This window comes from Palaemon carinicauda, chromosome 1, assembly GCF_036898095.1.
Source record: "Palaemon carinicauda isolate YSFRI2023 chromosome 1, ASM3689809v2, whole genome shotgun sequence".
Classification (NCBI taxonomy): domain Eukaryota; kingdom Metazoa; phylum Arthropoda; class Malacostraca; order Decapoda; family Palaemonidae; genus Palaemon; species Palaemon carinicauda.
In genome coordinates this window covers 81255330-81281766 of record NC_090725.1, presented here as the reverse complement: position 1 = coordinate 81281766, position 26437 = coordinate 81255330, and the positions used below count along the sequence as shown (strand labels likewise).

General features: G+C 44.6%; 1 protein-coding gene across 1 annotated transcript; it reads left to right on the top strand.

The window, feature by feature from the left end:
* Window positions 1-23978: 23978 nt before the first annotated feature.
* LOC137649829 (uncharacterized) lies at window positions 23979-25880 on the top strand. The gene has a single exon (XM_068382806.1). The coding sequence runs from the start codon at window positions 23979-23981 to the stop codon at window positions 25770-25772; it is 1794 nt and encodes a 597-aa protein (XP_068238907.1). The 3' UTR covers window positions 25773-25880.
* Window positions 25881-26437: the final 557 nt, after the last annotated feature.

Genomic DNA, 26437 nt, shown 5'->3' with positions numbered 1-26437 from the left:
CTCTGCATTCCATACTTTTAACTTTCTCTGGTATATTTGGAAGTATATATACCAGAAAAGTGTAAGGAGGGACTCTTTTCACCGGGCGTCACAGGTATCTCCCCAGAAATAGATTTTTCCTTTGTCAAAATCCCTTTTTTGAATTTATGGGCTTGGAAGGCATTCTCTGGTATATTTTCACCGGGTGTCACAGGTCGACCCTGAAAAGGGATTTTGATGAAGGAAAAATCTATTTCTGGGGAGATACCTGTGATGCCCGGTGAAACCCTTCCCTGTTTTTCCCTGTCCCTTTCCTTTCCAAGCCATCTCATACAGAAGGATGTGTAGATGGCGCTCGGGTCGGGCGTCGGTGGAGTGGATCAAGTTGGTTTGGTTAGTGCCGCTGTAGCGGCTCATCCCTTATTGGCGAAGGAATTATCTAAATGGAAGACGACCTGTGAATAGTGGTTTTCACACGCCCTATCTTTATACACGACGCCCTTAGGGTGCTCGCGCGAGGGTAGTAGCCTCTGCATTCCATGCTTTAACTTTCTCTGGTATATTTGGAAGTATTTATATCAGAAAAGTGACAAAAAGGACCTTTTCACCAAGCATCACAGGTATCTCCCCAGAAATAGATTTTTCCTTCGTCAAAATCCCTTTATTACTATTATATCCTAAGCTACAACCCTAGTTGGAAAAGCAGGATGTTACAAGCCCAGGGTCTCCAACAGGAAAAATAGCTCAGTGAAGAAAAGAAAAAAGGAAAAATAAAATATTTTATGAACAGTAACAACATTAAAATAAATATCTATATAAACTATAAATACTTAAAAAACAAGAGGAAGAGAAATAAGATAGAATAGTTTGCCCGAGTGTATCCTCAAGCAAGAGAACTCTAACCCAAGACCGTGAAAGACCATGGTACAGAGGCTATGGCACTACCCAAGACTAGAGAACAAAGGTTTGATATTTGAGTGTCCTCATAGAAGAGCTGCTTACCATAGCTAAAGAATCTCTTCTACCCTTGCCAAGAGCAAAGTGGCCACTGAACAATTACAGTGAAGAAGAATTATTTTGTAATTTCAGTGTTGTCAGGTGTATGAGGACAGAGGAGAATATGTAAAGAATAGGCCAGACTATTCGGTGTGTGTATAGACAAAGGGAAAATAAACCGTAACCAGAGAGAAGGATCCGATGTAGTACTGTCTGGCCAGTCAAAGGACCCTATAACTCTCTAGCAGTAGTATCTCAATGGGTGGCTGGTGCCCTAGCCAACTTACTAACTTATCATAAATAAAGAATAAAAAAATATTCCATTAAAGCAAAGATGTCATTATAAAAGTTAAATGGCTTTCAGAAGACCTGCTTCTGAAATAAATCTAAAAAAAAATACAACACATGTCCAAGAATCTTGGCAAGGATGAACCTGCGATCCTCATCTCAAGCCTCAAACAGATATCTATTTCTTTTGTTACTATAATTGGGGCATTCTGTCAACAAATGCATCACTGTCAAGGGTACCAAACAGTCATCGCAATATGGCTAGTATTTGTCAGTAAGCATAAATTCACATGTTATGCAAGTGTGACCAATGCGGAGACCACAAAGAGTAGTCTCCCACTTTCGGGGCATTATGTTATACTTCCAAGGGGATATAACATTCATTGTTTCTCTCATTTTATTTTCAACTAAACTATCCCAATGCTACTGACAATTATTATGAATCAAATTCTTAATGCTGTGTGAACAATTATCACAGAGAATGGGATACCTTCTTAGCAGCAACGCAGCTGCAGCATTCTTTGCCAGTAAATCTGCCTTTCTCATTTCCAGACACACCTACGTGTGCTGGAACCCAGCAAAATGGAACTGTTATACCTCTCAGTCCAATAATAGTAAGTTATTCTAAAATCTTTAAAACTAAAGGGTTACTGGGATTAAAAACTTCTAAAGCTTGAAGGATAGTCTTTGCATCACTAAAAATAGTAAAATTACCCTCCTCCTCCAACGCTATTTCCTCAATAGCTGTTAGTATGCTATACAGTTCGGCAGTAAATATGAAAGCTGTTAGAGGAAGTGCACCTCTACAATTAAAAGCATTACTATAGGCTCCAAATCAAACACCAGCATCAGATTTGGAATCATTATTATATATGGAAGTTGATTCCCTGTGTTCTGCAATATGTTCCATAAAAAGAGACCTGGCTTCCAAGTCTGCCATTCATGAGTAGCCTTTCAGTGGAAACTGCCTTCCACTCAAGTGGATCCTTCTCCTTCAGTGGAGCCCATGGAAGAGGGCAAAGATACGATACCACCACCTAACTACATGCCTCATGAAATGGCACCATCACAAAAGCTGTAAAGCTCTCCTTGGCTGTGCAGTAAATACCATTGTCTTCATCATCATCTACTGCAAAGCTGATTCCTCGTCATCATCATTCAAGTTTCATTTGAGAGGATTTGGAGCCCTTCTGCTCTCTGGCTGGAAAGGGCTTCTTTAACACCCTTTGAGACGTTGAAATCGTCGTTATTGAAGTCCTGTTCATCAATGGTTTAATTATCTGCTGCTGCTTTTTCTGTGGCAAAGGAGAGCAATAGCTCCGAGATGTAAGGGCCCAATGGAGAATGGAGTCCTGACTGGACTTCCTTCATATCCGCCACCCGCTCGACGTCTTCCGGCCTAAACAGTGGAACCGTCAAGAGTAAAGTTCCCAAGTCTTGCTACCTCTGCTTGTAGGACCTGTCGGTGAATCCTTTCTATTACTGAGTCCCTTTACTGAAAGATCATGTTCGCCCACAGGTTCACTACCAGGTTCTAGTTCCCAATAATAGAAAGGTCTCCATCAACCTCCTTGTGGTCTCCTTAGACCAGTTCTTGATCCTGTTGAGGTGTCCCACAGACCCAAACCAGAGATCTAGCCAAGAAGTAACCTTCATGACATACTTCGTGACCTTCTGGTCAAGGATCTCCGAAGCAGAGAATGAGACAGAGTCCCGAGTCTCTAAAGAGTGGTCGGGAGGCAAGACCAGAAGGGGTTCGGTGGAGACTTAATAATACTTCCTCTGCTTCGCAAACAGCGTCAGAGGAAGCTTAGAGGATAAGCCCAATCGAAAGGAGCTGGAGGAGCCGGTGATCTGAGAGAACAAATTCCGTCGGGCACTCGTCGACCCCTTAGACCAGGGCAAAGCTGCACTGGCCTTGGAAAGTCTCTGAGTCCGTTGGACTTGGTCCAGGACCGTGTCTTTGCCCTTTTGAGGGGCCATCGCTGGATTAGACAACCCACTGATTGCCCTCATGCAGGACAAGACCTGCCAAAAGGCGTACTCCAATTCCTTCTTTGCCTCCGTAAGCTTAAGACCTGCAGCATTAGGGAGATACTCGTCCTCGTCGTAATCATCTTTCACCCATGAGTTTTCACACACAGGAGCCTGAGGTGGATCAAAGCCATCTCTCATAGAAGGATCATCACTTGCTAACGTCCTTACAGGAACTGGGGAGGATTGTCGAGGCTTCTCTTGTGGAGGCCATGATGCCATAACCGGGGTCTTAGGAACTGTTTTCAAGTCTTTTGACTCCTTACGTGACAGAAAATACTCCCCCATGAGTGAAGGTCTTGGGTGTTCCTCCCTTTGTCCATCTCTTGATGAGGGAATTAATCCGAGGGAGATGGCTTCTTAGACACCGGGCATTGTTCCAGGGGAACCACCATGATGGGGGAAGAGGAAGAACGATTCCATAAGTGAGATCTCTCTAGGTGACTGAGAACTTCAGCTTAGGCAACGATGTAGTGTCCCCCGAGGAGGAGTCGGATGGATTATCCTCCCCTTCTGCTTGGTCGTCAACACTGGTGTCAACTGTACCTGTAAAAGATAGTGTTGGTATCCCGCACCCACTTCAGCTCCTCCTCGCTTCCTCTTGAGAGGATAGATGGTCATCCTTGAGGAGGAGGGCCTATGATGGGTTGGCACCATGGACATAATATCTGAGGTCGGACAGAGGGAAAGGTGTAGATGAGGGACCTGACCTCTTCACAGGAATCCTTGGCTTGCTGGTAATTGATTGTGCCAGAGGAATAACCCCATAACAGCCTGACACACTGCCTTGACCTAGGCGTCAAATAGGGAGGGTTCCTTACTGAACGCAGTATCGGCCAGAAGATCCCTCGGAAGGCTAGGTGCTGGAGGTCTAGGTTTGGGAGCCTGAAAAGAAGGAGGATTAGGATCTTTACCTGGTCCAATTGACAACAGAACAGTTTCAAGCATGGGCTTGCATGAGCGAGGCCTAGAAGTGGAAGGTTGCTGGACCTTCGAAGGTTCCCTCTTGGAGGGGAATAGGACTGGATGTCAGCAAGTCTGAAGATCCTTTGGAGGTAGTTGGTTCCCTGCTGGCTTAGCCTTGGGGAACAAGTCTTCCTAGGGCGTGAAGGCTCAGGAATATGCCTGTGCACAGGAGGCTCCTCTTAATGATGAAGCAGAGATCGCTGACGTAGGACAGGGAAACTCTCAAGGGAAGTATGACAGGCATCGTCTCTACGGTGATCACATGTTGATCTAGTGTCCTGCGCTGGCGGGTAGCGATCCCGAGCTGACCTGAGAGGGATAGAAGGAGAGTTAAGATCTCGCTTAGGCGAGTGACAATCTAGTCCTGGAAAAGGATCTAGGTGAACAACGGGGAGCTGACAAACAATGAGTTGGCAAACAATAAGTTGGCGAACAATGAGTTGGCAAACGCTGATGTACTGCCAAACACCATGGGGCTGGTAGACAACAAGGAAGTAAGCACCAAGAGGTCTCGAAACGGGCTGAAGGTGAACGCCTTTGAACTGGCAAATGATGAGTAGCTGTCAAACGATGAACAGCTGGCAAGTGACGAGCAGTCAGAGAGTAACGAGTGACTGGAGAATGACAAGCAGCTGATGACCCAGGAACAGCTGGCGAGTGACGAGCAGTCAGAGAGTGACGAGTGATTTGCGAACGCCGAGTCAAAGGAGAGTCCTAAGAAGTAGGTGAGTGGCGAGTACGCGTAGGCTTAGGCTGACGGCAAGAATGTTTAAGATGATCTTGTAATGATGAGGGACGAGGTGAGGAATGATAGTCATGAGGTGACGAGTGATGCTCTCTAGAAGACGGACAATCTCGGGGTGACCAGTGACGAGCAGCAGATGAATGACAAGACTTCGAAGGTGAACATCTAGCGGGCGAGAGAGAAGATCATTGGTCTCTAGAGGAACTGAAGAGATGTCTCCAGGCAGGATTGATTGATTGAATGATTTGAAGTTCTCTGGCATCCTGACATCGAAATTGACGCCGATATCGTTTATCATAAATAAAGATTAAAAGAATATTCAATTAAAACCAGAAAAGCAAATATGTTATAAAAGTTAAATAGCATTAAGATGACCTGCTTCTCATACAAATTTAAAAATGCCACTAGCATTGTAAGACACATCATGTCCAAGGATCTTGGCAAGGATGAACCTGCCATCTTCACCCCTAGCCTCAAACAGATATCTATTTCTTTCTGTGCTATAAGTGGGGCATTCAGTCAACAAATGCCTCACTGTCAAGGGTATTAAACAGTCGTCGCAATATACTTGGTGTTAGCCAGCCAGCAGAAACTCGTGTGTCATCCGAGTGTGACCAATGCGGAGACGACAAAGGGTAGTCTCCCATTTTCGGGGCATCCCATTATATCTCCAAGGCAATATAACCATCGCAATTTGTCTCATCTTATTTTCGGTTAAACTGTCTCAATGCTGTTGCCAGTTGCTATAAATAAAATTCTTAATTGCTGGTAAAAAATCATTACAAAGAATGGGATACCTTCTTGCTAGCAACTCGGCTGCAGCACTCTTTGCCAGTGAGTCTGCCTCTTCATTTCCAGACATACCTTCGTGTGCCGGAACCCAGCAAAACTGAACTGTTATACCTTTTAGGCCAATAATTAAAAGCCACTCTAAGATCTTTAAAACTAAAGGGGTACTAGAATTAAAGAATTAAAAACTTTTAAAGCTTGAAGGACACTTCTTGAATCACTATAAATGGTAAAATTGCCCTCCTCTTTTAATGATATTTTGTTAATGGCGGTTAGTATGCCATATAATTCAGCAGTAAATATGGAAGATATTGGAGGAAGTGCACCTCTACAGTTAAAAGAACTACTATTTATTCCAAATCCAATGCTAGCATCAGATTTGGAGCCATCAGTATATATAAAAGTTGATTCCCTACATGTTCCATAAAAAGAGAACTAGCTTCTAATTCAGTCATGTTTTTTTAACACCTATAAAATATTTACAAAAATATATCTCTGGTAATTTCCACGGAGGGGTTGATGATATCTTAAATGGAAACATCTTACTTCTTATTATATCAAGACTGTTTAATAATTGTTCCAACTGAAAGCCATAAGGTTGAGGAGATTTTGGGTGCAACTCAAAGTATGTTGAGTGCTTTACAAGGCTTGCAGTCTGAAAGGCTAAAGAATTAGGGAGTCTTTGCAACCTAAACCAATACCGAATAATAGAAGACATTCGGTAATGGTCTAAAGGTAACTCTCCAGCATCAGCAAGGAGACTTGGGATAGGTGAGGTTCTAAACTCTCCTGTGGACAATCTAATAACAGCATGATGTATTGAATCTAATATCTTTAATTGGCTTGGGGTGGCTGAGGAGTATATTTCTCACACACAACCAATTTTGGAAAAAATTAAGGACTTGTATTATTTTAAAATAGTTTTACTGTCTGGCCCCCATGATGTATGGGACAATACTTCTAAAAGATTCAGAACCTAAAGACATTTAGCTTTTAACGCCTTTAAGTGTGGAACCCATGTCAACCTACAATCGAAAATCAATCCTAAAAATTTAGCTTCCCCTACACATGGGATCCGTTGACCTTTCATGTATATATCCGGGTCTGGATGTACTCCCCGGATACTACAGAAATGTACAATAGTAGTTTTGCTTGTTGAAAACTTAAACCCATTCATATCAGCCCACTGAATAATTGTCAATTGCGAGTTGTAGTTCTCTCTCAACCATTACCATTCTAGCTCCAGCAAATAGTGTTGAGAGAACACCCCGGCGAATGACTGATGATATCCCATTAATTGCTAGTGCAAACAGGGTTACACTTAGCACACTATCTTGGGAACTCCCTCTTCATGACATTTACTCTGATAGAGTTTCCCCCATTCACACTTAAAAACTCTACATGAAAGAAATGATTGGATAAACAGTGATAGCTCTTAATCCAAATTCATAAATGGTTTCAAGTATGTCATATCTCCATGTAGTAGCATATGCCTTTTCAAGGTAAAAAAAGACTGTCACATGATGCTGTTTGGAAGCAAAGGCTTCACAAATAGAGGACTCAAGTTGTATCAACACATCAGTCGTTGAGTGCATTTTTCTGAATCCACACTGAATAGGTGATAAAATACCCTTCTTTTCAAGGAACCACATCTGTCTTGCATTGACCATCTTCTCCATGATTTTACATAAACAAGATGTCGATGCAATTAGTCGATAGTTTTCTGCTAAAAACTTGTCCTTACCAGGTTTTAAAAAGGCTAAAATAACGTCTAGTTCCTTAACACTTGGATAACTATGATCATGCCATATTCTATTAATAATGCTTAAAATAAATAACTTTGTATTAAAATGTACATGTTTAATCATTGCATATGGAATTCCATAGGGTCCAGGGGCTGAATTGTTACAATCAACAAGTGCAGAATCAAATTCTCTTTCAGTATAAGGAGAATTATACGACTCTTCCCTTCCTGTTGCATAATCTAAAATTTTCTTTTCTTCAATGTTCCTATACTGGTGACCAGGAGCTCCTTCACACTTGCATGATACATTTGAAAAATGATCTGCCAGGTCATTGCTAACATCATTTGCTTCAGTCACATACTGACTGTTCACCTTCAATACTGGTGGTGGGTTTGGGGTAAATTTGCTGGCAATCTTTATAATTTTCCTCCATACATAAGATGGTGGTGTTCTAATGTTGACTGAGGAAATAAAAGGTACCCAAGATTGGCGCCTAGCTTCTTTCATGGCACGACAGAACTATGCTCTACACTTTTTGTGTTATCAAATTTTCCTCAGTACGGTGTCTACGCAATCTGGTCAGAGATTTTCTGGTGACTCTGTGCAAGACAGCTAATTCTGAAGACCACCATGGGATTGGTCGTTTTTTGAATAATCCTGTGGTTTTGGAAATCAAATTGACTCCTGCTGTATGGAGAGTTCCATTCAGTAGGTCTATGGTATCATCAATACTTTCAAACTGTTCTGCACTCCCCTCAATATCACTTAGCTCACGAAATTTAACCCAGTCCGCCTTGTCAAGATTCCATTGTGGCGATCTTTGTAAAGGTGGACCATTGTTGGTTTTTATAATGATTGGTGCATGATCACTAGTATGCCAATCATATAATGTCCTCCAAAGGAAATCATGAAGGCAGTTAGAGCTTGCAATTGAAAGGTCAATGCATGAAGAGGTACCTGTCTGAACATGGAAGTGTGTGGGCTCTCCTGTATTAAGGAGTCCGACATCCTTGTTTTCCATAATTGATGATATAATATTGCCCCTGGTGTTTGCTAAAATATCACCCCACAAAGTGTTTCTACCATTCAAATCTCCAAGTAAAAGAAAAGATTGAGGGAGGTGTTGAATCCCCTCTACTAAATTATCATACGATTGTTGAATCACCTGTACTAAATTATCATATGATATGTTATCATTTGGAGGCAGGTACAGAGAGCAGACTGTATATTTTCTCCCTATATCAATCTGTGCAATCACTGCCTGCAGAGGTGTACGAATAGATAAGGTTATTTGGGGAACATCTCGACGAACGTATATGAGGCTTCCGCCATGGCTCCCTACTCGGTGACCATATGGCGTCTTATAGCTAACATATTCGCGAGGACAAGGAGCATTAGCATCAAGCTTGCTCTCTTGTAGAATACAATTATAGGGGAATGCTCGTGAATTAAGAGTTTAAGTTCTTCATATTTGGCTCTTAAACCCTGACAATTTCATTACAAAATGGAGGAGAGAACTATGTACTATATTCTGGAAGACATCTTGGATGAGGTCTTCCCATTGACAATTTTTGATTTGACAATATTTTCTGTAGGCTTCTTAAGTGTCGGTCTTAATAAGTTAGGTTTTATATTAGCCTTTTCAGTGTTCTTTTTACCTAATTCTTGTGGGGGAGGGTGGACTTCAACTTGAAGTTTTGATTGATTCAAGTTTTCCTGTTGATCTAAAATATCAACAGGCAGAACATCATATCTATTTGATGTCATAACTTTGGTGTTTTTAATGGATGGGGGTGAGAGAGATGGAGGTCTCTCTCTTTTCCTATTGAAAGGTGGTGATTTATCAGGTTTTGGTGTTTTCCCAACTACGGGTGCACCTGATAACTTGGTTTTATGTGAAACCTCTATCAAATCAGGCAAAGATATAGCCTGAGAGAGGTTAGTATTATCTTTTGTAGTGAGGGACAAAGGGTTAATAGAGGTGAGCAAAGCCTTAGGTGATATTCTTGCCCTATCCTGCAGAATTTTATCAGAAGATGGCAAATTTCTTTTCTGGGGAATACAGGCAGTAATAGGTGGGTAGGATGTCTCCTGCCTCATTTTTCCTCCTGATTTGAATACCTTTGCATAACTTGTAGATTTACTCAGAAGTCTCTTGGCATGCCCCACACTTATGGGTTCGATACTGGATTTATTGAGAGCAGTCTCTTCTATCTTATATTGTTGGCAGCTCCTATCAGTAGATTTATGATTCAAATTGCAGTTTATACAATTGGCCTCTAGTGTACATTCTTCATGGTAAACATTGGAGAAAGTACTAAGCATTTTATCATTCTTGAAAACTTTAGATGTATGCCCATATCTAAAGCAATTAAAACATTGCAGTGGCTTCTGCTTAAAAGTTCGAGCTTTAATCTGTTCATTTTCTATGTAAATGTGGAAAGGTACATCAGCATCCAGGAAAGTCAGGATAATCATTGACATTCCAGGGACTTTATGCACTTTCCACACAGTTAAAGGACACATGACCAATATTTCCTCTTCTGTAAACTCATATAAGTCTCTATTAAAAACTACTCCCCTTCCACAACTGAAGTTTAGATGGGATTTCACATCCAGCTTTATGTCATCATTCTCTGTATTTAAATTGCAAAGTATAACAGATTGTGTTTCTGATTTGGCACTTTATGAGGAAACTGTTCTTTCCAAACCAGGATATATTTCCTGTACTCCCTTTTAACTGAGCAATGAGCCACTTTGGTGGCTTTAGCTTTCTCTGGGAGGGTACAACTACCTCTACCTTTATCCATCCAATCTGTAGTTTTTTCTTAGGTACCCCATCGCAAAGAGCACCCTTGATGTTCAAATTATTGATTTTAATATTCATAATATTACTGAGTGCATTGAATGCTTCATCAAGATTATCAAATGATATCCATGAATCCCATTTGTCGCCTTCAAGCCTCATTCTAATTTCTTTACTATTACCATAACATTGAAATATTTTATACAAGACATCGTATTTAGTTTCTATTGGAATTTGGGTGACATGAAGGATTTGCAGTTTCCCTATGTTACCCAAATTACTTTGTTTTTGAGCATCAGTAGAATGGTCCTTTAGAGTTTTCAAGTCGTCAACAGAGGGATTGGTTGGTAAAGTAGAAGTAACTCGGGTTATCCACCTCTTATCGCAGGATGTCAGTCCTCCGATCCCATGTGGCCCAACATGAGAAGAGGCTCCAGTGGGGGCCAGTCCTTTATTAGAGAGGACCTGCCTCTCTTTAGGTGGGCATACACTGATCAGTGGGGGTAGTTAGCCCCTCCTACTGACGACTCCAATGCCTGGCGTCACCCATTACCCGCAAATATGGGCGACTTAAAACCAGACCATTGGGGCCCGACTCTTAACAGACTAAGTCTGCACCCAATGGGGTCTGCCAGAGGATGATGGTATCTAAATTTGTACAGGTTGAGATGGTATGCCATCCATCCCACCCTGTGCCAAATCCTAAGAAGCAGTCAAAACCAAAGTCATACAAGCCAAAGTCATCAACAAGTTCATGCCCCAGAGGAAGAGATGGGAGAATAAAAGAAGTAATCAAAAGAAAGGAGAGAAAGTGTTGACTAATTTAGTTGGATCAACAATTGGGCACCAAGGTCCAGTGGGAAAGCAGTTTCCACCGTTCATTAGAGCCCAGCTGCTAATCCCTAAGCCTCCCATCCTCATCAAGGCTTCAGCATCTGGGGAGTCTCCTGGCAGGAGGAGAAGAAGAACGTCCAGAGCTTCGAGGAGGACTATGCTCTCTGGGAGCTCGTTGGCAACGGGAAACTTCCTCAACAGAGGAGACCTGATCCACAGGGAGAGGCATCAAAGAAGAGGCATGATGGTATTTAGAAGTTCTCTGGAATGGAATCTTTGGGGGGACCTCACTCTAGGATGAGAGAAATGGTCACCCCGCAGGAGAGGCCTGGCTTGGACTTAGCTCTACCCCCGACGAAAGAGTCGGCTCAGCATGTGGCGGAGTGTAGTCTTCGGCAACAGCAGCAGCAGCAGACAAAGGAGAGGGGTGGGATCCTTCAACGGTCAAGGTAGACGACACTCCGGGATCACGCTGTGACAAGGGCTCCACCTCCAAGGAAGCCAGTGTATGCTTCCTCTCAGCACCAAGTTGAAGGAGTTCCAGCAACGCCTCCTTCGATGAGGAGCCGGTCATACCCAGTAACGACCAAACCTGTAAAACATCAGGGAATGAGAAGGCTCCCACTAGAGGGGAGGGGCAGAACTGCTTTTCTATGGGAAGCAGTCCTGTTCCTCGAACCCCAAGGTTGACCTGGTGTTAGCCGGCATACGCTTCCGCTCGATCGTTCCCTGGTGGAGACCGATCGATCATGAGAAGTCCTAGTTTCTTCGACTTCAAGGAAGACCCTGAATGCGAACAATCTCTCTTGGACTTCTTCTTTCACTGGTGCCCAAACCTCTTCCACTGGGAGGCAGACCACTCTCGGCATTCAGGGCAGGTGTTTTCCTGGTCACCACTCCACCCTCGGCAAGAAGGATACAACAATTGCGAATCCATATCAATAGAAGACATGAAAGTCAGACAGGAGCAGCCCTCAGGTCCTGGACATGTCCGCATAAGGATGGTCAAGGAGAAATCACGCTGAAAAGAAAAAGCTAAAAAAAAGCAATCAAGTCAGTAATTATTATTATTATTATCTGCTAAGCTACAGCCCTAGTTGGAAAATCAAGATGCTATAAGCCCAGGGGCCCCAACAGGGAAAATAGCCCAGTGAGGAAAGGAAACAAGGAAAAATAAAATATTAACCCTTTTACCCCCAAAGGACGTACTGGTACGTTTCACAAAAGCCATCCCTTTATCCCCATGGACGTACTGGTACGTCCTTGCAAAAAAATGCTATAAAATTTTTTTTTTTCATATTTTTGATAATTTTTTGAGAAAATTCAGGCTTTTTCCAAGAGAATGAGACCAACCTGACCTCTCTATGACAAAAATTAAGCCTGTTAGAGCAATTTAAAATAAGTATAATGCAAAATGTGATGGGATAAAAATAACCCCTTGGGGGTTAATGGTTGGAAATTTCCAAATAGCCCGGGGTAAAAGGGTTAAGAACAGTAACAATATTAAAATAAATATTTCCTATATAAACTATAAAAACTTTAACAAAACAAGAGGAAGAGAAATTAGATAGAATAGAGTGCCCAAGTGTACCCTCAAGCAAGAGAACTCTAACCCAAGACAGTGGAAGACCATGGTGCAGAGGCTATGGCACTATCCAAGACTAGAGAACAATGGTCTGATTTTGGAGTGTCCTTCTCCTAGAAGAGCTGCTTACCATAGCTAAAGAGTCTCTTCTACCCTTACCAAGAGGAAAGTAGCCAATGGTACAGAGGCTATGGCACTATCCAAGACTAGAGAACAATGGTTTGATTTTGGAGTGTCCTTCTCCTAGAGGAGCTGCTTACCATAGCTAAAGAGTCTCTTCTACCCTTACCAAGAGGAAAGTAGCCAATGGTACAGAGGCTATGGCACTATACAAAACTAGAGAACAATGGTTTGATTTTGGAGTGTCCTTCTCCTAGAAGAGCTGCTTACCATAGCTAAAGAGTCTCTTCTACCCTTACCAAGAGGAAAGTAGCCACTGAACAACTGAAGTGCAGTAGTGAACCCCTTGGGTAAAGAAGAATTGTTGGTAGTGTTGTCAGGTGTATGAGGACAGAGGAGAATCTGTAAAGAATAGGCCAGACTATTCGGTGTATAAGTAGGCAAAGGGAAAGAACCGTAACCAGAGAGAAAGATCCAATGTAGTACTGTCTGGAAAGTCAAAGGACCCCATAACTCTAGCGGTAGTATCTCAACGGGCGGCTGGTGCCCTGGCCAACCTACAGCCTCTTTTGGAAGAAGATGCTAAGGTGGACCTTCATTACAACAGAAGAAAAGGCAATTCTCGGTCATAAGCCGATGAAAGACCATCTAACCTCTCCTGGTGTATTCACTCAGAGAATCCACAGGTCAAAAAGGGAGGAGGAGAGGGGCAACGTCCATTCTCCATTGAACCAAAGCAAAAGTGGTTACTCAGTCCAGGTGTGTGAGTGAGCAGGGTAGTAAACTAACCCCCACCCCCCCAACTAACTAATTGGTGGATAGTTAGCCCGCGCTAAAAGTCTTATGGCTCTTCTTTCAGCTTCGCTGAAAATAATATCTCCTGTAAATAGCATTGGTTTGTATTAGTGAGAGGACAAATATATGAATTGTGAATAAAAAATTTCTATATTTTGAGGTCAATATCAATGTTAAAATAGACCTGTTATATATAAATTATGAAGAGAGTGATGTCAACCTGTTCCACATAAAATCACTTGCTGCAAGTTTAAATTTCTAAAGTCCCATCAATTCAGCTGCAGGATTAAGAGTATCATGCCAAAATCTGGTTACAGCAGGAATACAATTTCTCAAATAATATGTAGTGTTGAGCTTTATGATGGAGAAGATAATGTTAGAATTAACTACATACCTAGTACTACATATAGAATAGTAGTCTGGGAAGATCTGAATGCAAAGGTTGGTTAAAATTGTTAAAAAATTCTCATACAACATGCATAAAGAACTAACTGAAAAGTGGTGCTAACCAGAACACAGCACCCAGACGAACACATGACAAACCTATTGCTCCTAAGAAATGCAGGTATGTCATGACAAGTGCCTTCAGATAATGGAGAAGATCAATGGAAGACTGGCTGAAGCTGACCTGGATACCTTGGGACAAGGCAGTGCTGAATATCAGATTAAACTGTGAAGAAAAGTTAAGCAGTGCCATTGTTGCCCAGTTTTCCAGAGACTGAGGAGCATCTCTCATATTATATACAGTAATGCATTTAAGGCTAATTTGAATATTACTACAAAGACTGTGAGTAAGGTTGTCTTATGGGACAGGTTTTTTTAATAAGAAGCAAGGGGCAGATGAATCAGCAAAGGCATACCTGGATAGACTGGTTTTGTTTGTCCCACTTGTGAAAATTTGAGTGAGTATGCAGAACAGGTATATTCCTACATAAATCAGTGACTGGTCTATGCAATGTCAGGTAAAAACAAGACATTTTAAAGAACTTTGAAAAATATGATACAATCTTCAAGCTTACGGTGATGTACAAATTATTCAAGGCGATAAAGCGTGACTGCGTAGTACTGTAGGCTTACCCTCATCACACAGGTAAGGGGAGCAAACTGTTTTTAAAACCAAAGAGTACCTGATGATTATAAGCCACAAGCAAAGATGCTACTTTTTTAGTCTTGTGCACCTTAAAGGCAGACAGAATTGTCTAGCAGGTAATGTTAAGCATCATAATTGTGGGAAAATCAGTCATTTTGCCAGCTGTTGCAAAGGTTATTTCGACAGACAAAATATCAAATCAACCCATGCGTCTTTCAAAAAGGGCACCTGATACAATGAAAGTGCATGTTAGAGCTACTAGTAAACAAGGTGCAAGATGGGGATGGGTGCAAACTGCTCTACCTGAGGTGGTAGAAAGCCAGGATGGGATGCTTCATAATGGAAATGCATCATGTATACAACCAGTGTTAAAAGTTCATATGATATGTAGTACTGTATTGGGAATAAATCTGATGCATTGGAAGCCATTGTAGGCAACAGGTTAGAAGTATGTACAACTGGGTCATAGAAGGTCAAAGGTCTGGGTATTGATGTAAACAAATTATTTAAATAGGGTTTGCGATTACAGGACGCAGAAAGGGGATTGATGAAGGTGCCTGGGAGTTGTCAGGTCATTATCCAGTGTGGGGGAAAGCCAATAGATGAGACTTTGCATTAATATGAAGGCACACAGAAGTTGTTCTCATCACTGAGTGTGTGTAAAGCATTAGGGATGGTTGATCCTAATTTCCTTAATCATGAGGTTAATAATGGTAATCAGATTGGGTGTTCCAAACAAGTAGCCATGAGTGGACCGCCTCAGGAAATACCATATCCCTCCACTGAAGATAATGTGTCATTACTTAAGCAATGGTTATTATGTTTTTTCTGGAACTACCTTTAGTACAAAAAGGAGGCCTTTCCCAATAATGAATGGTAAACCTCACAAATTCATTTGTCACTCGATGATATATCATACGCTTATCATACAAGCATCACTGTCCCCAAACATTAGTATTAGATGTCAAAGTGGGACAAGAGATACACGGTGGAGGCGTATGGTTTATTGCGTCCTCAATTACATACTGACCCCAGTTGCAGTCTGCAACCAGCACACTTACTTGGCGCCTGCCCGCCATGGAAAAACGTATCTTACAAATGCAGGTACTCCATCATCCCCCCCCCCCCCGAGATTAATAAATGGATATACATGGATAAGAAATAATAAGAACAATACATGGATATACATGGATTAAATTGGATGCATGCGCCAGAATAAGGGGACAGATACAATAAAAAAATAAACAAATGCTGCTGTGATGTACGTGATTACACATAGGAAGGGTGTATGACAATCAAAGACATCATATGTAGTCATTCATCCACGCTGGCCTCCTGGTGTGATGTGATGGGCGTGACTCCCGCACTGCTTGTATGCTGGACGTAGGGTGGCTGACCGGTGGCTGCTTGGGCATGGGTGAGGCTGGATGCGTGGCAGGTGTGGCCTGCCCTGGCTGAGGCCCCGATGATGTGAGTCGCAATTGCTTCCTGTTACGGAGGGAGAGGCTCCCGCTGCCGTTCAGTCTGACTAGGTATTGTCGGTATGGGAGCGTTTCCACCAAGGTACCGGTACGGTCCCACAGCTTGGTGGCCTGATTTTGCACTCCCACTTGGGAGCCCGGGTTGATGACGGGAAGCGTTCTGGAGGGTCCGTTCTCGGTGAGGGCAGCACCGTTGTCAGCCATCTGACGTTCTCTATGCCGGAGGGTTGCTCCCCAGTATTTGTCTACCGTGAGGTGCCAGCGGGCCGTAGGTACGCCGTCTCGGAGCTGCCTGCCTGCTTCCATCTGGGCGGATGATTTATTCATTCCGCGGAGGGGGTGTTGAGGTACTGTAGCATAGCCAAAGAAGATTTGTCAAAGTCGAGGCTGCTGCCGCTGCCCGTATTGGCCATTATTATCCGTTTCCCAACCTTGACCATGGCCTCTGCCCTACCATTGGACTGCGGGTACTGGGCGGATGATAGTCGCACGGACATGCCCCATAACTTGAAAAATTCCCCCATTTCCTCGCTTGCCAGATTGGTGACACCGTCCATGAAGATTTGCTCCGGGGCCCCCCACCTGGCAAAGTAGCGACGTAGCTGGGTCTAGAAGGGAGAGGATGTACCGTGGGGGAAGTGGGCCAGCTCCAGCCAACCTGTGAGCCTGTCTGCGTAGGCCATGTACATCTGTCCGTCGTGCTGGAACATATCCGCTACCGCCATCTGGAATGGGTACTCGAGGGGAGGCGTAATGATGAATTCCTCCACGGCCTGGGATGGTGCGTGTACGTCGCATTCTTCGCACAAAGAGCGGTGATACTGCAGGTCCCCCTCGAGTCCAGGCCAGTATACCGTCTGGCGCGCTCATCGTTGCATAGAGTCCAGGCCTTGGTGCCCCACGTGTAGGTTGGCAGCCACCTGCTGACGAAGAGGCTCCGGGATAACAAGGCGGACGTTGCCCTATTCGAATGTGTATGTCACTAAGTATTGGACGACGGCCAGCCTCTCCCTGACACCGTAGATGGGCCGAAGTCATGCAACTTCCTGGGACTTCCTGTCGGCCCAGTCCCCGGCCAGGACCCTGGCCATGAGCAGCTGATACACGGGATCGCTGACGGCGACATGTCTGACACTCGGCTCGTCCACAACGCAGCTGTCGTGCTCTACTGCTGCTAAGACAGCGGCTGCTATGGCATCGGTGAGGTCTTCGTCGAGGTCCACATCGTGGGTGCTGGGATCGGCTTTCAAGGCGGGGTATCGTGACAGGAAGTCTGCCGCACTGTTACGCTTCCCCGGCAGATACTTGACCCTGAAGCGGTACTGCAGGGTTCCCTCCTTCAGCCTGAAGAGACGGGGGTTGGAGATTTTTGTAAGAGCCCGATTCCCCAGCAACTTGGTCAACGGGCGGTGGTCTGTCACGACGATGAGGTTGGGGCACCCCAGAAGGAACAGCCTCGCCTTTTGGAGACACCAGGCTACCGCGAGGGCCTCCTCCTCCATGGCGGCGTAGCCAGCTTCAGCAGAGGTGGGATGGCGGCTGCCGCATAGCACCAGGCGCCACCCGACCGTGCAGCAGAAGGGCGTGGTGGCGGAGCTGCATGCACAATACTGCTGGAGGATAACAAACCCTATGCCCTCTTTGCTCCAGTTGGTGATCTCTGCTGTGGGGCGGCTCCTGTCGTAGTAGGCCAACCCGTCCTTTGCTAATTGGCAGATCGTATCCTGGGCGTGATGGAATTTGGTGCGCCGTTCTTTGCTAATTGGCAGATCGTATCCTGGGCGTGATGGAATTTTGTGCGGAGTGGCTCGTCCCAGTACACTGACTTCCCCGTTGGCTTCTTGAGGAGCTCCCTGAATGGGTTCATGATGGGGGCTGTTGTGAGGAAGGGCGCCAGCTGGTTGACGAATCCGTACCACACCCTTATGTCTGTGATAGAGGGCTGACACGGCATCGGGAAGTTCTTGATAGCCGCCAAACGTTCCTCTGTTGGCTTGTAGGCCTCCCAGCCTAAGTTGAAGCCCACAAAGTCCACTTCTCTTCTTGCGAACTGGAATTTCTCCGGCTTCAGGGTGACGCCCTTGGCTGCGCATGTTTCGAGGTAGTCGTAGGCGTGCCAGAAAGAACCTTCGATGCTGTCGTCGTAGAGCAGGGTATCGTCCACGCACTTATATTTCCTCTGGATGTCCTGGATGGCGCCGTCGAATCGTCGATACGCATCGCCAGCGGAGCAGTGCCCCATGGGGGTACGACGGTAATGAAATCTCCCTCAGGGCGTAATGAATGTGGTCAGGTCGCGACTTTCCTCATCTAGCTCCACCTGGTGGTATCCCCAGTACGTGTCCGCCACAGTCTTGAATGTGTGCTTGGGTACCCCGGACACCATGTCGAATGGGGCTGGGGTGTGGTGTGTCTCCCGCAAGCAGGATGCATTGAAGCGCTGGTAGTCAACTGTACGGCGTGGCTGTCCTGATTTCTTGACGACGACCACCATACGGGCACACCACTCAGTCGGCTGCCTGGCAGGTACCAGTTCTATGACGCCACAGGCGACGTCCTCTTCGAGCTGGGCCTTCACTTCCTCTTTCCAGTGTTTGGGCACCGATGCTGGGGTGTGGCATGCGTAGGACGCGGCTCCTGGGAGCAGGTGGATGTGGTGCGGTTCCCCCCTGCATCACTGGCAGTGGCTTTATGGCTGTGTTAAACGTCGTCGAGGTGAAATGTTGCAGGAGCCTCGCTTCCAATCTAGCCGCATGCTCCTCCTGGGGCGGCAGGGGCACCTCGGCGGGTCGGGGTGATACCTGGGCGCCCCGTCGGGCCGTGCCATCGAACAAGCTCACATGTGCCACCGCGGGGGGAGGGGTGGGGGAACTCCTTGGGTACCAACTTCAAGTCCCTGCAGGCGTCCAGCACTGGTTGCAGAGGGGGCGTGCAGTATAGCCTGATGTGGTGGACGACCTCGTGCGGCAGTAGTCTGCACAATTCGATCCAACATTCCATTGACCTTCTCCAGGACCTGAATGCGGAGGGCCTCAGCTCGATTTCACACTTCTCCGGGGCTGCAGACGAAGGGATACGAGGTGCAGGGGCAGCATGTGTCGTAATCCAGTCGAGGAGGGAGTTGATCATTTGTTGCTGTGCCGCCATGGCCTTCCTGGCTTCTTGCTAGGCAGGAACGAGCCCACGGGGGATGACGGGGCGTGCAACCCTTGGGGTGGACTGCGCTGAGTGATGCTGGAAGAGCATGGTGAGGGTCACGGAGGTCCTTAAGAATCACTGTACCATATTAGATGTCAAGGTGGGACAAGAGATACACGGTGGTAGAGGCGTGTGGTTTATTGCGTCCTCAATTACATATTGATCCCATGTGCAGTCTGCGACCGGCAGACTCACTTGGCGCCTGCCCGCCATGGGAAAACGTATCTTACAAATGCAGGTACTCCATCAATTAGGAAGATGAGGGTAAAAGACAAACTGACTATGCTTTGGCAGGTATTCTGTAACCGGTACCTATGGGAGAGGTAACAGATTGGTGCTCCTGCCAGGTAGTTGTTGTGAGAAGGACAGTAGACTTGAAAATTAAATTCATCAAGTATGAGAGAAACACATCAAACTATTGCCCCATTTGATATGGTATCAAGTGGACCCATTCATACTTTTAAGTTGCCAGTGGATGCCTAGCGAGGGTTACATCAGTTGGTGTTGGATGAGGAGAGCTGAAAGCTTATGACTTTTAAAACACCTTGAGGGAGGTACAGTACCAAAACTGTCATACTCCCCATGGGGCACTGCACTGCCCATGATACCTATACAGTACTAGACAATTTGATGAAGTCATTGCACATATACATTACCAGGGAAATTTAAATGTGTATATGACATACTATTGCATGACTGTAATGTAGAAGAGGCTTTCTGGGCTCAACCTGTGCCGCTCCGTGAAATGCTCCTTTTAGCATCATTTCTAAGGTATATAACTGCTATATATTACCAGAGAAAAAATTTGCTCGCTCACCTTATATAAGGTGTCGGTAAAATAACTGGGGCGTGAAAACCACTGTCAGAGGTCTCGTGCCATTTAGATATCTCCTCTTCAAATACCCCCGTTACTACGAGGTGCCGTTTTACATTCCGCTACTGATCGCTACTACTACTACCTCCACTGACGCGATCATCTCCACTCCTTTCATAGCATCTTTAGTGTTCACACGCACGTTCCTTTGATTCTGTGACTTTCGGTTTTTTTAGTGTTTTCCTGCGCAAGATGTCAGATATTCAAGCTTCTGCCACCAAGTTGAGTACTAAAACTATGAGTTTTGAGGTTCTGGAAGTAGCGATATCCGAGATATTAATTTTCTTAGGTGTTTAAGTTTTGGGAGTCGGAGATACCGCTCCCTGGCAGCCATTTTGGTTTCGCTACCTCCGAGAGCCTTTGTTACTTGACGACTAACAATTAGTCCCCCATACTAATTGTATTTCGTTTTGATCCTCATCGCGCATGCTCATTACCATTTTACATTATGCGATGCTTTATATACAAGTTTAATTGTTAAATCAATTATTTTGAAACACTTAATTTAGGTTATGGGCTTGCATGGCTACTCTTCTGGACCGTGTTCGACCTTGAAGGTAGCCTTCACCACCGTGTCCTGGTGTTTTGATTATTTTAAGGATTTATTACTCTTATTTTTGTAAGTTATTACTATTCTTATATATAAGAGATAGGTCCTGTTATTTAGTTTTTATTGAGAGGAACCTCAGGTTAGCAGGATATTATATACGTGTTATTACCATTCCAATCGGCATCCTACCCGATTGAATATTTTATTTTAGTGTTGTAGCCCCCCGTCCAGGTCGGTAGCTACCCGAGTTTGGAGGGCTAGGCTCACGTTTTCTCATTCATGTTATTTCTCCTGCGTTCCTCTCTTATATCATTATTTTTAGTTTTATTTTGCGTGCCATCATAACCTATATATATTATTTGTTTCGTTATTTAATTGTCTTTATATTTATGATCATTCTGTTTTTATGTTTGTGTGATCTCGTGGAGCTGTTTCTCGGAGGGTTGGCACACCTGGCCGGTTACAGACCCACGTGATCGCCTCGAGCCTCGCTCTTGGCTGGTTCCCGCTGGCTACCCACCTAGGTGGAGTACGCCTCCCTCATCCCCCTCCTGGGATACCTCATGACTCACTCTCTATAGAGATTAAGCGGAGAACAGCTATTTGTTTTTTGGTCGAGTACGCTCGCATACTACGGGTTGTCGTAAACTGTGCTCTCCCCCGGCCGCTTCGACTGGCCACCGGGTGGGCCGGGAAGATTACGAGTTGCGTGTTAGGTATTCTTCAGACGTGATTTTCTTCATTGTTTTTCATTCATTATGATTTTGAATTAGCCTACTGCATGCGTAGGCTATCTATACGTTTAGTCGAAGTAATCACGGAAGAATCTCCTTATGATTTATAATTTTAGTTTTTATAATTCTATATTGGTCTCTTATTGTCGCTGTCCGTTAAAGGTACCAGCCCCGGGAGTCATAGAACCCCTCCCTCCCTAACCTCCCTTTTTCTCGACTCCCCTACCCTAGTAGGCATGTAAGACCCTTGGGTCATACTCAGTTGGCTCCCCAGAGCCAACGGGAGGAATTTTATTTAACAACAATTGTTATCTTTATACATTCCCGGCTCTGACGGGATGGTATATCCTCTGATACGACAATAATAATATCAATGAATGATCATAAATTAGTATCATAAATTAGTATCAATTAATATCAATTAGTTTCATATTTACATACATAAGGATCCTACTCCGGTTAGTTTTAAGAACCCGGAGCCTCCGGTGGTCCTTTTTGGGATACTCATGTATCATTTTTATTACAGGTGGTCCGATGCCAGATGACAGCCTGTGCGGCTGTTTTGCAGCAAGCCTGTGGACATGAGGTCTGCCGGTCTCATGCTCCGTGTGCTGTCCAGGTAGATGATCTACTGGTGTGGCACCTGGACAACTGCGAGATTTGCTACCGGTTGGTCTCCACCTTAACCGCTGATTCGGTAGGTGTTCCCGTTGAACAGTATCATAATTAATTTAAATATAAACTGATTGAGTTTAAAGGAGATTACTGTATTTATATATATATTGTAATGGATTTAACGTATTTAATTCATTTTTTTCTATTTTTGCTGTGCATTTGATTTTTGCACTTTAAAGTAAATTTTTGCTTGTTTTTGTCCAGTTTTGTCCAGTTTTGTTTATATGTCTTTTGAAGGCTGGACTTGGGGATGTTTTCCTCCCCTCAAAGGGTAATTGTAGTTTTAAATTGATACGTCACCCATGTAAGTGTTTTTATCTTTTCATGTTGATGATCTTTCGGCTGTTCATCGCCTGTTTTGTTTTCGTCCCCGCTGGTGATGTGGGGCCCTTTGGAGGGAAAAGACGACGGTTAGCGACTCGGCTCCTTATAGAGAGGTTTTCAGCTCCCATATTTCCTGACGGCTTGTGGCAAGTTTTGTGAAGTATTCTGAAGACGTCCTCGATGTTTGTGTAGCTGGTGGCATTTTGGAGGTGTTCCTTGCCATCCCCTATGAATTATATTTGGACTGACGTCTCTTCAGTTCGTGTGATGCCCTGCCTTACATTTCGTTCTTCTGGATGCGAGCTTCATCCATCGTTGCCCGTGCCCTCAGCTTGCTGAACCTCTGGAGTCGTCAAGGGGCCTCCCAGTGGCGGAGAAAGGGTAAGATCCGAGACCCTGTGTGTTATACTGTGACCAATCCAACCCATAGACGACGTATGTTGAGTGTCTCCTACTTGGTGGTATTGCTGACATTTACAGTTGGAGATACAACTATGTGACGTGTTGCTGAGGGAATGGTATTTGTAGAAGAGTTAATTGATATTTGCTGGGTGACATTTATTTTTCGGTTTTCACAATGTATGTTTATTGCCATTTAACTGTGTTATTCAATTAGGTTTAAGGATATTTTCTTACTTTGTCTCCTTCTATCACAATGACCCGGGCATATGTGGTTTCTGTCTCTACCTAGTAACTTTTTCTTTTACTTTAGTATGCTAGTTAGCTAGGTGAATGTGTCTGAGGAATTGTAATAACCAGTTTGTTTTGTTCTTCCCTAAAGTTCAGTTTTCAAGGGATTTCTTTGTAATTCTAAGTTATTAATTGTAATAAATAATTTAAGTGTTTGTTTTGTCTCTGTATCCTTCTCTTTGAGGAAGTTCCTTGGATTGTTTTTGTTCTGGTACGAGTCCTACTCATTATCATAGTGGTAAGGGCTTTATGATAGATAAAGAATCTGTGAACTCTTTACCATCTCTTACGAGTTCATAACAATATATATATATATATATATATATATATATATATATATATATGTATATTTTAGACGACAGGTTGGCCAAAAATATTAGTAACAGAATATTCTCTTTCAGAGCCCTCAGACTGCCAAGAGTTCCACCCTGTCGACCCTCAAGATCTGGGTCAGCGGGTTCACCCGGAATGTTAAGGCAAAGAAGCCTTAGGTCCTTTCCGAGGAGATCTGTAATCTCATCTACCCTAATGCCAAGACTTCGGCGGCGGTACCCAAGGAAGTGGCGGATCCCATCATCGCCAAGATCGGGGAGGATACTTTGATCTTGTCAGAGGAACTGGAAGGACTTGGGGAGACGGTTCTGGAGGATGTGGCGGCCATCAACCTGGATCTGGAGCCGATGGTTCTGGATGAAACAGAACAAGGCAGGGAGGTAAGTGAGGCAGGAGGTGTATGGTTTAAGATACCCATTCTTAGCCCGTCACCATCTTCTTCTTCTATATCTTCTTTCCAAGGGTTTACTGGGAAGCACGTGGCTGGGGTCAGGCCATGCCCAGTAGTCCCAAAAATCAAACAAATTAAAAAGACCTTACCTAAGACTCCTAAGTCTTCCAAGCTGCCAAAACCAGCTAAGTCTTTATCCACTAGGATATCGAAGGACTCAGCTGTAGCTACTTCCTCCTACCATGGGTCGAGAGCGAGGAGCGGCTCGAGAGCTAAGACCCCGGAAGTACCCTTTGATCCGGCGGCTTTTTTGAGCCAGTTAATGGAGCAGATGGGCAGCATAGTGCAGTCTCAAATTGGTTCCCTAGTTGGCACCCTCTCACAGAGACTACAAAACCAGGAGAACCTCATGGAGAATCTCATGCGTTCCGGACTGCCTCAACAGCAGCAATATGTCATCCCGAACGCCTCTAAACTCCCGGAATTCGTAAAAAGCAATCCCTGGCGACTGGCTTTACATGCCCCCTTTAAGGATGGCATGCTAACCATCGAAGGATGTGGCACTCGGCCGGTAGAGGATTTTGAATTCTACCCGCCAGGTCTTCAGTTCCCCTTCCCCGGATTTGCGCGCTTGACAGAGGAAGCGCTGGTAAGGTTAGATAAAGTTCCTAAGGAAACTGTTATCTATCCTAAAGAACAAGCACAGTCCGCCTGGGTCCAGACTTTAAATGAGTGGGAGTGTGTTAACACCATGTTAACACCCCATAAGAGCTCATACACGATGTTCGTAGTAGAGGGGCAAACTCCAACGCCTTTCACCACGAAGATGATGGACCTTGCTTTACAAGCTGTAAACGAAGACAAACCGTTGCCGCAGTTACGTGAAACGGATCTGACTTCCCTCCTGTTTCCGGGAGATCACGATTGCTGGACTGACGCCCCAGCAACGTTTACGGCAGGAAAATTGAACGCTGACTGTGCGTCTACGCAATTCAGTGAGCGGCTACCCAGACTTCCGGATTCCCTAATAAGACTCGAGTTTGATGCCCGCATGAGGCTGAGTAGGTCCATCAACTCAGCCACAATGGCAGAAATGTCTTCCTTGGTTTATGAAGAGGAACCACTATTCAAGATCCTGACGAAGTCGTTGCTTCAGACGTTGCTTTCTGACGCATATGATTTTATTCTAGCCAGACGTAGATGTTGGAAACACGTCTTGTCCGAAGCCTCTATCAGACATGAGCCTAACAAGCTCATCAAAGCCCCTATCTGGGGTCCTGACCTGTTCCCGGAGGACATGGTTAATAACGTCCTTAGCGAAGCTGCAAGGGTTAACCAGAGCCTCAAGGTTCGATTGGGACTGATACCCAAACGTAAATTTGAGCCATCCAGCAGCCAAACTAGAGGCAGGAATAGACCGAGGACTTTTCAGTCATTTCAGGGTCAGCAGACCCAACAAGTGGTCCAAACGATCCCGGTACCACAAGGGGGTCATCCTTCAACATCGAAGGCACAACCTCAACAGCAATACGTGTGGGTCCCTCAATCACAAGTAGTGTCTACCTCCTTTGTGCCTTCCCCAGCCTTTAATCCTACCTATGAAACACAAGGCGTGTTCCATGGGTACAATAAACATGCCAGAGGTAGTAGGGCAAGAGGAGCCTTTCGCAACAGAGGCAGCGGAAGAGCCTACTCTAGAGGCAGAGGATTCCGTGGATCCTGGGGAGGTAAATCCACTGCAAACCATTGAGAATCCTCAGGTAGGGGGAAGGCTGTATCTCTTTCGGAACCGTTGGATATTCAGCAATTGGGCTTACAGCATAATTTCCAAAGGTCTGGGGTGGAGTTGGATAGAAGGGCCCCCTCCACCAACCAGTTTTCATCAACTTCCAACGGAAGAATTAGTTCTATATGCAAAAGATCTTTTACAAAAGAATGCAATAAAAGAAGTAAAATATTTGAAATTTCAAGGTCGCTTGTTCAGCGTGGTAAAGAAAGACTCAGACAAGCGAAGGGTAATCTTGGACCCGTCTCTTCTGAATTCTTACATTCAATGCGACAAGTTCCATATGCTAACCGTCTCTCAGGTGCGGACCTTACTTTCCCGTGGGGCTGTCATCACCTCTATAGATCTTACAGATGCTTACTATCACGTTCCGATAGCAAGACATTTTCGTCCGTTCCTAGGTTTCAAATTAGGTAACCAAGCATATGCATTCAAAGTAATGCCATTCGGACTCAACATAGCACCCAGGATATTCACCAAACTGGTGGAAACAGTAATCCAAGAATTACGAACCCAAGGAATACAAATAGTAGCTTACCTAGACGACTGGCTCATTTGGGCAAACAATGTCGAAAATTGCCTCAAGGCAACAAACAAAGTAATAAAATTCCTACAACAGTTGGGATTTC

What these genes read in the sequence shown, in the direction of transcription:
- LOC137649829 (XM_068382806.1), top strand. Translation starts at nt 23,979, where the DNA reads ATGGTTCTGGATGAAACAGAACAAGGCAGGGAGGTAAGTGAGGCAGGA.